Source organism: Bos indicus, chromosome 19, assembly GCF_029378745.1.
Source record: "Bos indicus isolate NIAB-ARS_2022 breed Sahiwal x Tharparkar chromosome 19, NIAB-ARS_B.indTharparkar_mat_pri_1.0, whole genome shotgun sequence".
Classification (NCBI taxonomy): Eukaryota; Metazoa; Chordata; class Mammalia; order Artiodactyla; family Bovidae; genus Bos; species Bos indicus.
This window is the reverse complement of record NC_091778.1, coordinates 49378828-49393266: the sequence shown is the minus strand read 5'-3', so window position 1 is coordinate 49393266 and position 14439 is coordinate 49378828. Positions and strand designations below refer to the sequence as shown.

At 59.2% G+C, this 14439-nt stretch overlaps 1 protein-coding gene across 1 annotated transcript in view; it reads left to right on the top strand.

The window, feature by feature from the left end:
- SCN4A (sodium voltage-gated channel alpha subunit 4) overlaps positions 1-14439 on the top strand; it is a 52953-nt gene extending 38514 nt beyond the window's left edge. Inside the window, exons 15-25 of the mRNA XM_019981203.2 lie at positions 2297-2785; positions 4403-4535; positions 5183-5337; positions 5856-6029; positions 6131-6253; positions 7685-7963; positions 8250-8303; positions 8507-8644; positions 9169-9273; positions 9887-10157; positions 11181-14439. Coding sequence (XP_019836762.2) covers positions 2297-2785; positions 4403-4535; positions 5183-5337; positions 5856-6029; positions 6131-6253; positions 7685-7963; positions 8250-8303; positions 8507-8644; positions 9169-9273; positions 9887-10157; positions 11181-12406 — 3147 coding nt within the window. The 3' untranslated portion in view covers positions 12407-14439. The remainder of the gene's footprint in view (positions 1-2296; positions 2786-4402; positions 4536-5182; positions 5338-5855; positions 6030-6130; positions 6254-7684; positions 7964-8249; positions 8304-8506; positions 8645-9168; positions 9274-9886; positions 10158-11180) is intronic.

The window sequence follows — 14439 nt, the reverse complement described above, 5'->3', positions numbered from 1 at the left end:
GGTTCCAAAACCCCCTGTGTGTTAGTTGCTCAGTCGTGTTGACCCCCTGGACTGTAGCCCACCAGGCTCCTCTGTCCATGGAATTCTCCAGGCAAGAATACTGGGGTGGGTAGCCATTCCCTTCTGCAGGAGATCTTCCCAACTCAGGGATCAAACCTGGCTCTCCTGCATTGCAGGCAGATTCTTTTTCGTCTTGGGGGCTTCCCTAAGCCCTCAAGACCCCTTGCAGATACACAAATCTGGGGATACTCAAATCCGATAGAAAACGGCATAGTGCAGTTGACCCTACTTCTTTCGTGTCCAGTCGCACACTCAGCCCCACCCTGAGGCCCCCAGAGTAAGACCTGCCTCTGGTTGACAGGAGCCGGGACCTCCCCCTCCTCAGGCTGCACCGTCCTCCTCTGTCCTGGGAGGTGGGTTGATGGAAGATGGGGCCACTGCACTGCACAGCTTCTGGGGTGGCCATTCACACTGTAGTCTAAATAAATGATGTCCTCCAAAGTTGTGCAGGGCTTTCCAGGTAGCATCAGTGGTAAAGAATCCACCTGCCAATGCAGGAGATGCAAGAGACTTGGGTTTGATCTCTAGGTCAGGAATATCCCCTGGAGTAGGAAATGGCAGCCCACTCCAGTATTTTTGCATGGGCAATCCCATGGATAAAGGAGCCTGGCGGGCTACAGTCCATGGGGTTGCAAAGAGTTGGATATGACTGAGCGCACACACACACACAAAGTTGTGCAATGACAGGAAACCTGGATTCTGGTTCTGGATGTGCTGTGTGTCCTTAGGCAAGTCACTCCACCTCTCTGGGAGAACTCAGGCTCCTCATTCATGAAATGCAGAGCTGGCCTCAGAGTTCATCGCACTCCTCCCACTACCATGTAAAACCTTCTATTACTGCACACATAACAGCCCACACGTTTTGAGTGCCTACTGTGCTCTCTAGTTGTATCAACCTTTCAATCCTCACAACAACAACGTGAGGAGGTAGGTACTGGAATCATCGCCATTGTACAAATAAGGAAACCGAGGCACGGGGCAGCGATAGGACTTGCCTCTGGACACACAGCTAATCACTTGGGGTTCAAGGCCAAGCGGCATGGTTTCAAAGCCTGTGAACCCCAGTCTCTACTTTGTGCAAGCCCACTGCGTTGTAATTGTCTGATCAAATGTCTGTCTCTAGGCTGGGAGCAAACTGAGGCCAGTCATTCCTGCACACAGTGGGAGAGGCTCAGTAAATATCCGCCAAAAAATAAAGCTGAGGGAGGTAGACCAGTAGCCTCTTACGTCCCTTTCAGTGGGGATAAGATAAGAGTGTCAGTAGAGCAGGGAACCCCGGGGGAAGGAAAGGGAGTGAGCCAAGGTAGATCAGACGTCCTTCCACAGCAGCCGGGGACATACGTCTGAGTCCTGGGAACTCCAGGTGGCACTAGTGGTAAAGAATCCACATGCCAATGTAGGAGACGCAGGAGACATGGGTTCGATCCCTGGGTCAGGAAGATCTCCTGGAGGAGGAAATGGCAACCCAATCCAGTCCAGCATTCTTGCCTGGAGAATCCCACGGCCAGAAGAATCGGGCTGGCTACAGTCCATGGGGTTGAAAAGAGTCAGACACAACTGAGGACACAGGAGCACGTACCAGGAGCCCGTGGACTACTAGAAGTCCCACTTACAAGACAAGAGAAGGCTCAAAATAGGCTCCCAATGAATCCCCGAAGCTTGGAGACGGGAGCCCTAGTTTTTGATCTGCATCCTCTAGCAGTGGAAGTGGAGGACAGAGTCGTGGAAGAGTCCGTGTCCCCCAGTGGGCCTCCTCAAACCCTGCCTCCGCCTTGGTCAGCAGAGTCCTCTCCTGCCCAAGCCTCAGTCTCCTTATCTGTAAAGTGGGCACGACTGTAGCACTTCTCAGCTCCAAGAGCAGTTTTGAGGGTTCTGTTAGGTGCTGCTGCTGATGTTTAGTCACTCAGTCGTGTCCAACCATTTGCAACCCCAAGGACTGAAGCCCCCTGCTCCTCTGTCCGTGGAATTCTCCAGACAAGAATACTGGAGTGGGTAGCCATTCCCTTTTCCTGGGGATCTTCCCAACCCAGGGATCAAACCCAGGTCTACTGCATTGCAGGCAGATTCTTTACCATCTGAGCTACCAGGGAAGCCCTCTCTTAGATGATGCCCCTCTTTAATGCCCACCAAGAGGTAGGTCTGACTTGGAGGCCCGAGGACCCTCATGTGGACTGAAGGTGGCACCCTCGGGGCCCCGCAGCTAAGCTCAGGCTCCCCCTCACCTCCTGCTCTCCAGGTCTTGAACCTGTTCTTGGCCCTGCTGCTCAGCTCGTTCAGTGCCGACAGCCTGGCGGCCTCGGATGAGGATGGCGAGATGAACAACCTGCAGATTGCCATCGCTCGCATCACGTGGGGCATCGGCTTCGCCAAAGCCTTCCTCGTGGGGCTGCTGCATGGCAAGGTGCTGAGCCCCAAGGTTATCATGCTCAGCCTTGGAAGCATCGGCGAGGATGGGGAGGCCGGCGAGGCTCCAGAAAGCGCCCCCGAGGATGAGAAGAAGGAGCCTCCACCCGAGGAGGATGGCAAGGACCTCAAGAAGGACAACCACATCCTGAACCACGTGGGTCTGGCTGACGGCCCTCCCCCCAGCATTGAGTTGGACCACCTCAACTTCATCAACAACCCCTACCTGACCATCCACGTGCCCATCGCCTCCGAGGAGTCTGACCTGGAGATGCCCACAGAGGAGGAAACTGACACCTTCTCTGAGCCTGAGGATGTCAAGGTAAGCCCGTAGCAAGGTCCAGATTCAGGGCTTGGGAGTCAGACAGAGACGACTCTGCATTTATGTATGACCTTGAACATGGCACAAAGCCTCTCCAAGCCTCAGTTTCTCCATCTGTAAGGTGGGGTAATGGTACCTACCTTGTGGTGTTACTGTGAGCATTAGATGAGATGCTGTGTGCAGAGCATCTCTGTGAATGGTGACATATAAATACCATTATTATGACCCGCTCCACTTGTCTGAACACCCCAGGCCTTTCCCTGCACTCCTGCCCTGCAGCTCCTCCTGGGTCCCCTCTCACCAGCAGGTGGCGCTGTGAGATAGCATATTCTCACCTGAGAAGCCTGAATCCAGGGCTGGAACCCAAGGGGCCTCTCTTAACCCTGCCCTGGGGTTAAGAAGCCCCTACCAAGTTCTTGCTATTATCGTCTGTTTCTGTGTAGACGCCCCCTGGTGGTGGTGGGGACCCGGTCCCAACTTCCCAGCGTGGGCCAGAGTGCCAGGTCTGGGCTGGAGACACTGAGGAGAGGGGGGTCAGAGATCCAGTGGGGTGGAGCCGAAGAACTGGAGAGCTGGGCCCCAGCCTCAGTGGGAGCCCTGATGCCCACCCCCTGCCCCTGCCCCTCCCCTGTAAGGGTTGGGGAGGCCCTGGCGGTTGCCCCCAGAAGCTCAGGTTGAGCCCCTCACCCACCATCCAGCTCCATCAGGGGAAGGATCAGCACATAAGCTAGGGCAGGGCCCCCTGACCACCCCCACCCTGGCAGCGTGGGCCCAGCAGGCACCAGAGCCTGAATAAACTTTGCCCTGAAAGCTCTTGACTCCTTATTCCCCCCAAATACGTGGCATACTAAGTTACCAGGGAGCCGAGCGCCTGCCAAGCTATAAATACCCCTGGAAACGTGGCACCAACCTCGGTATGAGGAGTGGGGGTGGAGAAGGGCCGGACAGCAGCCGGGCCAAGGTGCTGGGGACTCTGGAGGGGGCGGGCACAGCTTCCGAGGGGCGGTGAGAAGTGGGGGGCATAGGCAGGGCCAGTGGCTCAGCGGGCATCCTGCCCGACCTAATGCCCCGTGCCTCAGTTTCCCTTTCTGTCAACTGGGCACCAGGCCCTCCCTTTCTGGCCACCATTCTGACAGCTGCCCCCGCCACCATCCCATGACCCTCTCCATTTTCCTTTTCAGGGGCCTCACCCCAGCCATAAAGGGGGCCCCTTGAGGAGTGGAGGCTGGGCCAGGAGGAGGTGAGGGAGGTCTGGCCAGGCTGGAGTACCAGCCCCCTACCCCCACTCTTTCTGAATCCCGCCATCCTTCCTGGATTCCTCAGCTGAACAGAGCGTAAGAGGGCTCGGACCTTGCTCCATCCTGACCCCTTCCCTTCTAGCCAGCATCTCTGAGCCTCTTCAAATCCAAGTGCCCTGAGGATAGGGCCAAGGCCTGGGTCCTTCTGCACAGAACCCAGTGCTGGCTCCACAATCCAGGGCTGAATGAATGAATGAGTCTGTGAATGAATGAGTCTGCTCCACCCCCCACCCCCGCTTCCCCTTCTCCCTTCTGGGCCCTCCCCTCGGGGCTCCCATCTGGACCCCCTCTGCCCCACGTGACCCTGTGGCCTCTGCAGAAGCCGCTGCAGCCCCTGGATGGGAACTCCTCCGTCTGCAGCACTGCTGACTACAAGCCCCCTGAGGACGACCCCGAGGAACAGGCCGAGGAGAACCCTGATGGGGAGCAGCCTGAGGAGTGCTTCACCGAGGGTGAGGGCCAGCCCGCCGGGATGCCTCCCCCAGCCCGGCAGACCCTGGAAGGGGCAGGCCAGGCTAGGGCCCGAGGAGAGCCTCAGCCTCAGCTCACCGTCTCCTTGGGGACGGCCTGGGGACAGGCGAGTCACCAAAAGCAGCAGGGCCTTCTTCCTCCGATGGTGCCCTGCCCTTCCGCACCTGGGAGAATGCGACCCCAGGAAGGGGTATCAGAGCAGATGCTTCTGAGCCCCTGCCCCCTCTGCCCCCTGCCGTGTGTGCCGTGGGTGACAATCCCAGCAGCCCACAGGCTGCTGCACAGAATCCCCATAGAGCCCTGAGTATGGCCGGCACGAAGCAGGCGCTCAGCACTGGCTTCTCTAAGGCTGTCTTTCTCAGCTTCGTCTTCCAGAAAGAGGCCTGCCTGGCCCTTCCGGAACATTCTTTGCCCAGAGAGTTTGGGTTGTGCAGAGTGGAGGCTGCCTGGGGGACGTGGGGGAGGATGGGGACAGCTGAAAGCCGTGGAACCTGCGTGGGTGGCCCGCACCCCTGTTCTCTGGCGTGTCTCTGCATGCAGTCAGGGTGGGGAGGGGGCATATCCTGGGAAGGGGAGGGGGGGAAACGGGCTGACCGTGACGGGTGCCCCTGCCGCCCTCCCTCCCCAGCCTGCGTGCAGCGCTTTCCCTTCCTCTACGTGGACATCTCCCAGGGTCGAGGGAAGAAGTGGTGGACCCTCCGCAGGGCCTGCTTCAAGATCGTTGAGCACAACTGGTTTGAGACCTTCATTGTCTTCATGATCCTGCTCAGCAGTGGGGCCTTGGTAGGCGCCGCCCTGAGGGCCGGGCATGGGCAGGGGCAGGGGCCAGGCTGGAAGCAGGCTGTCCCAGGGCTCCCTCCTTTCTGCACCATGGGAGGAACACTTGCTGGACAGGCCCGAACCCAGAGAGAGAGCCCTGAAGAACTCACCAGTGCTTCCAGGGTGTGTGGCAGACTGTGCTCATTTTCACAAAGAGGCAGATGGGCTCTGACCCTGTGTGCCTCCCTGGCTGACAGGTCCCGACCAGGGAGCAGGTGGGAAGGGAATATGGGGTGGGGGGGCCAGCCTGTGTCACAGCAAACCCCCTGCAGGTTAGTGAACATTCCTATCATTAGGTCTGGGGAAGGGGAGCTGAGGGGCTTCCCCCCACCAGGAACTCCCCCGCTCACCCCCACGATGGGTGCGGGGAGTCTGCCCCCGCATCTAACCCCAGTGCCAGACCCCTGGGAACCAGCAGCTGTAGGGACATGGCTGCTGCCCCAGCCTCCGGGCCCTGGCCACCCGCCTGCTGGTGCCCCCAGGCCTTCGAGGACATCCACATTGAGCAGCGGCGAGTCATCCGCACCATCCTGGAGTACGCCGACAAGGTCTTCACCTACATCTTCATCCTGGAGATGCTACTCAAGTGGGTGGCCTACGGCTTCAAGGTGTACTTCACCAATGCCTGGTGCTGGCTCGACTTCCTCATCGTGGACGTGAGTCCGCCCCACTCCCGCCCAGCCCCGCCGCCAGCTCCGGAGGCCCTCCTTGGGGCCAAGGCCCCGAACTCCCTGACCACCTGCCCTCCCGTTTGCAGGTCTCCATCATCAGCCTGGTGGCCAACTGGCTGGGCTACTCGGAGCTGGGACCCATCAAATCCCTGCGGACGCTGCGGGCCCTGCGCCCCCTGAGGGCACTGTCTCGATTCGAGGGCATGAGGGTGGGTGTCGAGGGGGACTGTGAGTAGGGCTAAGGATTGGGGGAGCAGCCACAGCTTGGAAGGGGGCTGGGGGCGTGTCTGTACTCTGGCCACCACCGGGAGTCAAGGTTTGGGGGTCCCCCAGGCAACTGATGGCAAAAGGAGAAGCAGGTGGCAGAGGATGAGATGGTTAGATAGCATCACTGACTCAATGGACATGAATTTGAGCCAACTCCGGGAGGACAGACGAGCCTGGTGGGCTACCGTGCATGCGGTCGCAAAGAGTCGGACACGACTGAGTGACTGAGCGACAACAACAACAAAAGGCACCCCCACACACCAGCCCAGGTGCCCGTTCCTGCCCGCAGCCCCCTCCTTCACTCCTCTCTGCCACCACTAGGGGGCAGCAGAGGCCGCAGCCACTCCCAGGAAGGGCCTGAGGGCACCCAGGCAGGAGAGGAAGGAAAGGTCTGTGGGTTTATAGGTGACTCTCCCCAGCCTCAGACTGGGGCCCCCCAGGGCTCCGAGCCTGCCCATCCTTCCCTCAGGCCGCTGAGGGCGGAAGTGACAGGTAAATACAGGGTTCAGGCAAGACCAAGGGGACTTCCCCGGCTAAGGCTGGAAGTAGGGGTTCTGTTAAGAGCAAGGCCTACTCTGGGCGGGACAGACTTCCATGAAGCAGATGATTGCAGATCAGCAGGGCACTCAGCCTGGGGTCTCCCATACAAGAGCCCGGCCCAGCCAGGGACCCCTCCCCACTGGGGGAAAATGACCTGGCCATGGCCACACAGCTGGTTGATGCCCCAGCCAGGAATAGAATTGCCCTGGGCATCACCGGGCTTACACCACTCACTTTGTCTGGAGGTCATGAAACCACTTCTCCTTGAAAACAGATTAATTCTCAGATTCAGCTCAGCCGGAAACAATGAGGTTGGCCTGTGTGGCCAGGGCTGGCTGGGCACAGAGCTCCAGTCCCCAAGGTTCCTGCTGCTTCACAGGCTCCGTTCTTTTCTGGGTCTTTGTCTCTAATCCTGTGAGCAGATGAGCCGGGGGCCAGGTCACGGGGACTGAGTTTCCTATGGGGGCCGAGGAAAGAGTGTTTGTCTCCTGCCTGGTGACCCATGGCCGGGCTGCTTCCAGAGAAGCCCAGCTCCCCACCCTGGGCTGTTGGCTCCAGCGAAGCAGAGAGCCCTCTTCAGCCAGCAGGCCGGCAACCCCCTACCCCTGCTCCCTGCTCCCACCATCCCCCACCCCCACAAAAAGCCCAGTAGACTTCTCCTGCAGGCCTGGGTTCATTCAGATCAGCCCTCCTCCAGGAAGCCTTCCCTGCCTGGTCCCTTGGTTGGTGTGGGTGGGGAGTCCTCTCCCAGAGGAGTCTGGGTGATGCCCCCTACCCTGCTGCCTGGGAGGGGATCTGGCTGTGACTCCCTCCTCCCCACCCCCGGCCCCCAGGTGGTGGTGAATGCCCTCCTGGGAGCCATCCCCTCCATCATGAACGTGCTGCTCGTCTGCCTCATCTTCTGGCTCATCTTCAGCATCATGGGCGTCAACCTGTTTGCCGGCAAGTTCTACTACTGCATCAACACCACCACCTCCGAGAGATTCGACATCACCGAGGTCAACAACAAGTCCGAGTGCGAGAGCCTGATGCACACGGGCCAGGTCCGCTGGCTCAACGTCAAGGTCAACTACGACAACGTGGGCCTCGGCTACCTCTCGCTCTTGCAGGTGGTGAGTGTGACATGCGGCCCCTGCATGAGGCAGGGGTGGAGACGCCCCTGGAATCTCACTGGGACTGAGCCCACGGCCACTCCTCGTTAGGGAACCTCCCACCTGCCTCCAGGGCTGGAGGACCCAGAGGTCGTGTCCATACCTGTCTGTATTTTGATGGTCTGTACTTGATGCCTGCCCAGTGGGACTCGGAGCAGGCAGCTTCTGGGGTGGGCAGGGAGGGAAACTCATGGATGGTGGAAGCAGCTAGCAGCCCCTCCCCTCACACCCAACCACACTCTCGCAGGCCACCTTCAAGGGCTGGATGGACATCATGTATGCTGCCGTGGACTCCCGGGAGGTGAGTGGGGGTCCCCGAAATGTGGGCTGGTGAGTGAGCCAGGGGAGAGGACTCAGATCCATCCCCACCCCACGCCGCCTCCTCAGGAGCCCCCGAGACCCCACTGCCTACAGGGGTGGGTGGGCCCACAGTGGGACAGGGAGCAGGCAGCGTGTGCCCCCAGCCCACCCCGCATACCCGCCCCTGTCCTGTGACCGCTGCAGAAGGAAGAGCAGCCACAGTATGAGGTGAACCTCTACATGTACCTCTATTTCGTCATCTTCATCATCTTCGGCTCCTTCTTCACCCTCAACCTCTTCATTGGCGTCATCATCGACAACTTCAACCAGCAGAAGAAGAAGATGAGTATCTAGCCCGCCTTCCCCCCTGGGTTCTCCCTGCGCTGGGCTCCCTCCTCACACCCGCTTTGTCCACTCCTCCTTTCGTATGTTCACAAACACTGTCCGCGCACCCGATCGAGGCAGAGCCTGGGTTCCGATCCCACCAGGTGACCTTGAACTAGTGACGGGGCCAGTGTGAACCTTGGTTTCCTTCTGTACAAAATGAGGCTCGTGCTGCCTGCTTTGCCGGCTCATTCTGAGGACCCAGTGAAATACTGATGGAAGGTGGCCCAAAATGGGCCATGAGGGCTGTGCTGGCCCCTTCCCTCTGTCTGTCACCCACCCCCCTTTCTCTGGACCCTTCCGTCCCCCTTCCCTGCCTCCTTCAACCCCCATCTCTGGCCCTCTAAGCAGGTCTCCTTCCCTCTTCCCACCAGGCCCCCCTGCTGGGATGGGGGAGGGCTTTACACAGATGTTTGAGGTAGGGAAGTCCTGGAAGCTGAGAAGGGGGACTCTCCAACCTTACGGGCCCCATCCCATTGTACTTTGGAGGGAAAGACATCTTCATGACAGAGGAACAGAAGAAATACTATAACGCCATGAAGAAGCTTGGCTCCAAGAAGCCTCAGAAGCCAATTCCCCGGCCCCAGGTACCAGCCCTCTGGGCCCCTCCCGCTACAGCCCATATAAGGCTCCTGCCCAAGGGGGCCCTGTGCGGGGGATGCAGAAGGCAGGCTGCTCTCTGCCCACCAGGCTGTGTCCCTGGTGTGAGGCTGGGGCCCCCTGCAGGAAGGTTGTGCCCACCTGCTGGGAGGGGCACCTCTCCATAACGCCACACTTCATGTGCAAGCAAGAGCAGCCTGACAAACTCCAGTCACTGGTTTACCCCTTGCCTGACCCGCCCAGCGCCCCCAGCGTCCATTCAGCTCCTTAGCTGGTGGCCTCTGGGGGCAAGGGCCCCTGGAGAGGGGAGGAAGAGGATGTCCAGACAGCTCCCCCAGTGAGCAGCCACTTCGGGAGAAGGAGGAGGGGTTGCTGAGGGCCCTTAATTCGGGAAGAAGTTCCCAGAGAGAGGAAGGAGGCCCACAGACCCCACAGAGTGGCCCGTCTCCATGGGTCTCCCTGCCTCCCGAGGATGCCCTGATGCCTTCATTCTCTCTCTCTCGCCTCCCCACCCCCACACTCCTGTGTCGTGTCCTCTCGCCTCTCCTGCCGGTGCATGTCCTGCTCTGACCGCTGCCCGCACCCCCACCCCTGCTGCAGAACAAGGTCCAGGGCATGGTGTACGACCTGGTGACCAAGCAGGCGTTCGACATCACCATCATGATCCTCATTTGCCTCAACATGGTCACCATGATGGTGGAGACGGACGACCAGAGCCAGCTCAAGGTGGACATCCTGTACAACATCAACATGGTCTTCATCATCATCTTCACGGGCGAGTGCGTGCTCAAGATGCTGGCCCTGCGCCAGTACTACTTCACCGTCGGCTGGAATATCTTCGACTTTGTGGTCGTCATCCTGTCCATTGTGGGTGAGCAGGGCCGGGCTGGGCTGAGTCGTTCGGGAAGGCCCGGGGTCGCCCTCCTCATGTCCACACGCACACCTGCTCATGCACTTGGTATGCTTTTGCACACACACAGACACACACACACACATGCATTTGCACCCGGTGTCTACACTAAATGCACAGAAGCACAGACGGTGGGTTCCCAGGCAGCCTGTTACCTGTGCACACACGAGTACAGCTCCAGAAGCATTCACCTGACCTGAAGATGCACGTTCAGGTCCCAGTGTGCTTTGGGAAAGACATAAGAAGATGGTTCCAGGACTTTCCTGGTGGCCCTGTGGCTAAGACTCTGCACTCCTGATGCAGGGGCCCCAGGTTCGATCCCTGGTCAGGGAACTAGATCCCGCATGCCACAACTAAAGATCCCACATGTTGCAACGAAGACCCATCACAGCCGAATAAATAAACTAAAAAAAGAAGATGGATCTAGCAGCCTTACGCACAGGAGAGGTGTGTGTAATTATGACAGTAACTAGCTGTCATTTATCCATCACTTACAGTTGGCCTGAACTAGGCCATGCACTTCACAGTATTAGCTGTGTAATTAGTAACTGTTCCTAACAAATGTCCTGAGACTGGGACTGTTGTCATCTCCATCTTACAGATGAGGAAACTGAGTCACAAACCAGGTAGGCGACATGCCCATCATCACACACCCAGAGCTGTTCTCCCCCTCACTCTCATCCATGGCATCTGTGAACAGCCTTGGCAATGGGCCTTACCCACCCCCCCATCCACTTTGGCACATCCCACCTCCACTGGGCTGCGTCAGGGCAGAGATGGAGCCCAGGACCCCAAGAGCCCTGGGAGAGTCTAATGGGTCAGGGCACTCAGGCTGTGCACTGAGCGATGAATTTCTACTGCTCCTTCCTGGGGTAGACGAGCCCAGCACTGCATGCCCCAAGGAGCTGCGCCTTCCCCCTGCTCCCCGACCCTGCCGCCCACCCCCAGGGCAGCAGTGCTTCCTCGAGGCTTCCTCCCTTGCAGGCCTGGCGCTCTCCGACCTGATCCAGAAATACTTCGTCTCACCCACGCTGTTCCGTGTGATCCGCCTGGCGAGGATCGGGCGGGTCCTGCGGCTGATCCGCGGGGCCAAGGGCATCCGGACGCTGCTCTTCGCGCTCATGATGTCGCTGCCCGCCCTCTTCAACATCGGCCTCCTCCTCTTCCTGGTCATGTTCATCTACTCCATCTTCGGCATGTCCAACTTCGCCTACGTCAAGAAGGAGTCGGGCATCGACGACATGTTTAACTTCGAGACCTTTGGCAACAGCATCATCTGCCTCTTCGAGATCACCACGTCGGCCGGCTGGGATGGGCTCCTCAACCCCATCCTCAACAGCGGGCCCCCTGACTGTGACCCCAACCTGGAGAACCCGGGCACCAGCATCCGGGGCGACTGTGGCAACCCCTCCATCGGCATCTGCTTCTTCTGCAGCTACATCATCATTTCCTTCCTCATCGTGGTCAACATGTACATCGCCATCATCCTGGAGAACTTCAACGTGGCCACGGAGGAGAGCAGCGAGCCTCTTGGGGAGGATGACTTTGAGATGTTCTACGAGACATGGGAGAAGTTCGACCCCGACGCCACGCAGTTCATCGACTACAGCCGCCTCTCCGACTTCGTGGACACCCTGCAGGAGCCGCTGAGGATCGCCAAGCCCAACAAGATCAAGCTCATCACGATGGACCTGCCCATGGTGCCGGGGGACAAGATCCACTGCCTGGACATCCTCTTTGCCCTGACCAAAGAGGTCCTGGGTGACTCCGGGGAGATGGACGCCCTCAAGGAGACCATGGAGGAGAAGTTCATGGCCGCCAACCCCTCCAAGGTCTCCTATGAGCCCATCACCACCACCCTCAAGAGGAAGCACGAAGAAGTGTGCGCCATCAAGATCCAGAGGGCCTACCGCCGGCATCTGCTGCAGCGCTCCGTGAAGCAGGCCTCTTACATGTACCGCCACAACCATGACGGCGGCAGGGACGGGGCCCCCGAGAAGGAGGGGCTGATCGCTGACACCATGAGCAAGATGTACGGCCCCGACAACGGGAACAGCGGTGTGCCGAGCAAAGAGGAGGAGAGGGGCTCCACAGGGGACCCCGGACCTGCCATGGGGCTCAGGCCCATCAGCCCCTCTGACGCACCCCTCCCTCCCGCCCCACCCCTGGGGCAGACGGTGCGCCCAGGGGTCAAAGAGTCTCTCGTCTAGCAAGTGGTGGTGAGGTGGCACAGCCCCGAAGCACCCCCTTGGTGCCTGCCGCTGAGGGAGCTAGGGCTGTGCGTCCGGGACTGACCCAGCTCCCTGGTGGGGACAGGCTTTGTCCATGCTGGGCTGTCACCCAGGCCATGGAAGGGGGGAATTGTACCTGAAGTCTCCACTCTGGGCTGAGGCCACTGCCTCCGCGATATTCACATTCAAGTTGCTCTCACCTCCTCGTGGGCCCTGCTGCCCTCCTCACAGCCCCGGGGGAGGTCAGAACATCAGAGTCTCTGCTCCCCACTTGGGAGGAGCCGGCCTGTGATGGAGGGATTGGCTGCCCTCCTGCCCCCAGAGTCTTAAGGGCTACTGACCTCTCTGCAGGCAGTGGCTCAGGCCTCCAGCTCCCTCTGGGACAAGGAAGTCTTCACCTCAGTGGGAGCAGACCTGAGCCCAGGGCCTGCCACCCTGTCCGGCCTCTGGGATGCGGCTCACCCTGCCTGCTCAGGAATTCTCAGGAGAAGGAAAACATCCCTGGTTCAGAAATGGCTCCATATACCCGGTGGTGGGTGGGTGGTGGGGAGGCCACTGGATGCTGAGACATTGGGTGGGTTGTGGCCCCTGAATCCTTTCCCGATTCATCCATTGCCCAGGCCCTCCGGCTCCCTGGCTGGCCCCTGGGAGAAGAGCAGAAGGGAAGATTCCCCTTGGGAATTATCTTTTTCTAGAAAGCACGATGGGGTGGGTAGCAGGGGTTGGATCCCACCAGTGTATTACTACACTGGGGGCTTCCTTGAACTGAGCACCCAGATCTCGGGTGGGGTCGGGGACCCTGGGGCTTGGGAAGAAGATTCCCGTCTTCCTCCTCCATCAGCACCACTTGGGCTCCTGGCAGCCTCCCTAGCCCCAGGGTCCCCTCCTCACCCCCCGCCACACCCTTCTCTTCCTCTTGCATCATCCTTCCCCCCCTCCTCAAAGTGGTCCTAAGAATGTTCTAGCTGAGCTCACGTTCGAGATTTCAACACTGAGGTGGGAACTGCTCACCTGGCTCAGGCCCAAGCGTCCAACTTCTGGCCACTGGAAGCTGTGCGATGCTTCTGTTGGCACCACCGATCTGGGCTCTTGTGAATAGACAGAGGCCGAGCTTGGAGGAGGGGGTGAGACACCAGCTCGGGGTCACTGGATTTACTCACCTGTGTGTGTGTGCGTGTGCGTCTGTGAACCACTGTGTCCCATAGAACCTGCATATGCATCTGTCTATGTGTATATCTGTGTGTGTGTGTGTGTGTGTCAGCGTGCCCTGGAGTGCTTAACCAGTGGGTATGCGTGTGTCTTCTCTGTCGGCCAGTCCGTGGAAGTGTCCTTGTGCTGTGAGTGTGTATGTGAGTGTGAACACACGTGGTAAGGTTTGCACACTGAGCCCCCCACCCCACCCCCACTGCACTTAGTTCCTCTTCTTTTTCTTCTTGTTTCTCGTGAACAGTTTGATTAAAACTCAGGAAGCAGCAAAACCTCCAAACAACATGTGTGTGTGTGTTTGCTTGTGTGCACGCCCACAGGCTGGAGCCTTCCTTTCTGTCTGCCCCACTCTGCCCGGACATTTCTTTCTTTCATGGCCGTGAGGGCACCCTTCTGCCTTCTCTGCTTCTCTTCCTCACACCCACTGCCCAGCCCCGCTCCCTGGCCCCGCCTGGGTCCTCTCTGGAAGGAGGCCCCTGCTTCTTCCATCTCTTCCTGCAGCAGTTCCGGCTCTTTCTTCAGAAGTTCCTCCAGGGGTCAGCCTCTTCTCTGACCAGCACCCTGCCCGTGTCCTTTCCTTCCTCCTCTTGGGGCCGGATGAGTGTGGCCCCAGAGCCTCAGCCTCTGTTGGACTGAACTCTCTCCACTGGGCCGGGTACAGAGCCAGCGTGGCTGAATAGGGTCCAGGCCTCCTCCCCCTGCAGACCCACAGCCATTGCACCTCGTCCGGGTGGGAACAGGCCCAAGCCAGGCCAGCAGAAGGCTCCTTTGTACAGTTCTTATAATAAACCTCCCGGTGCCTCGGA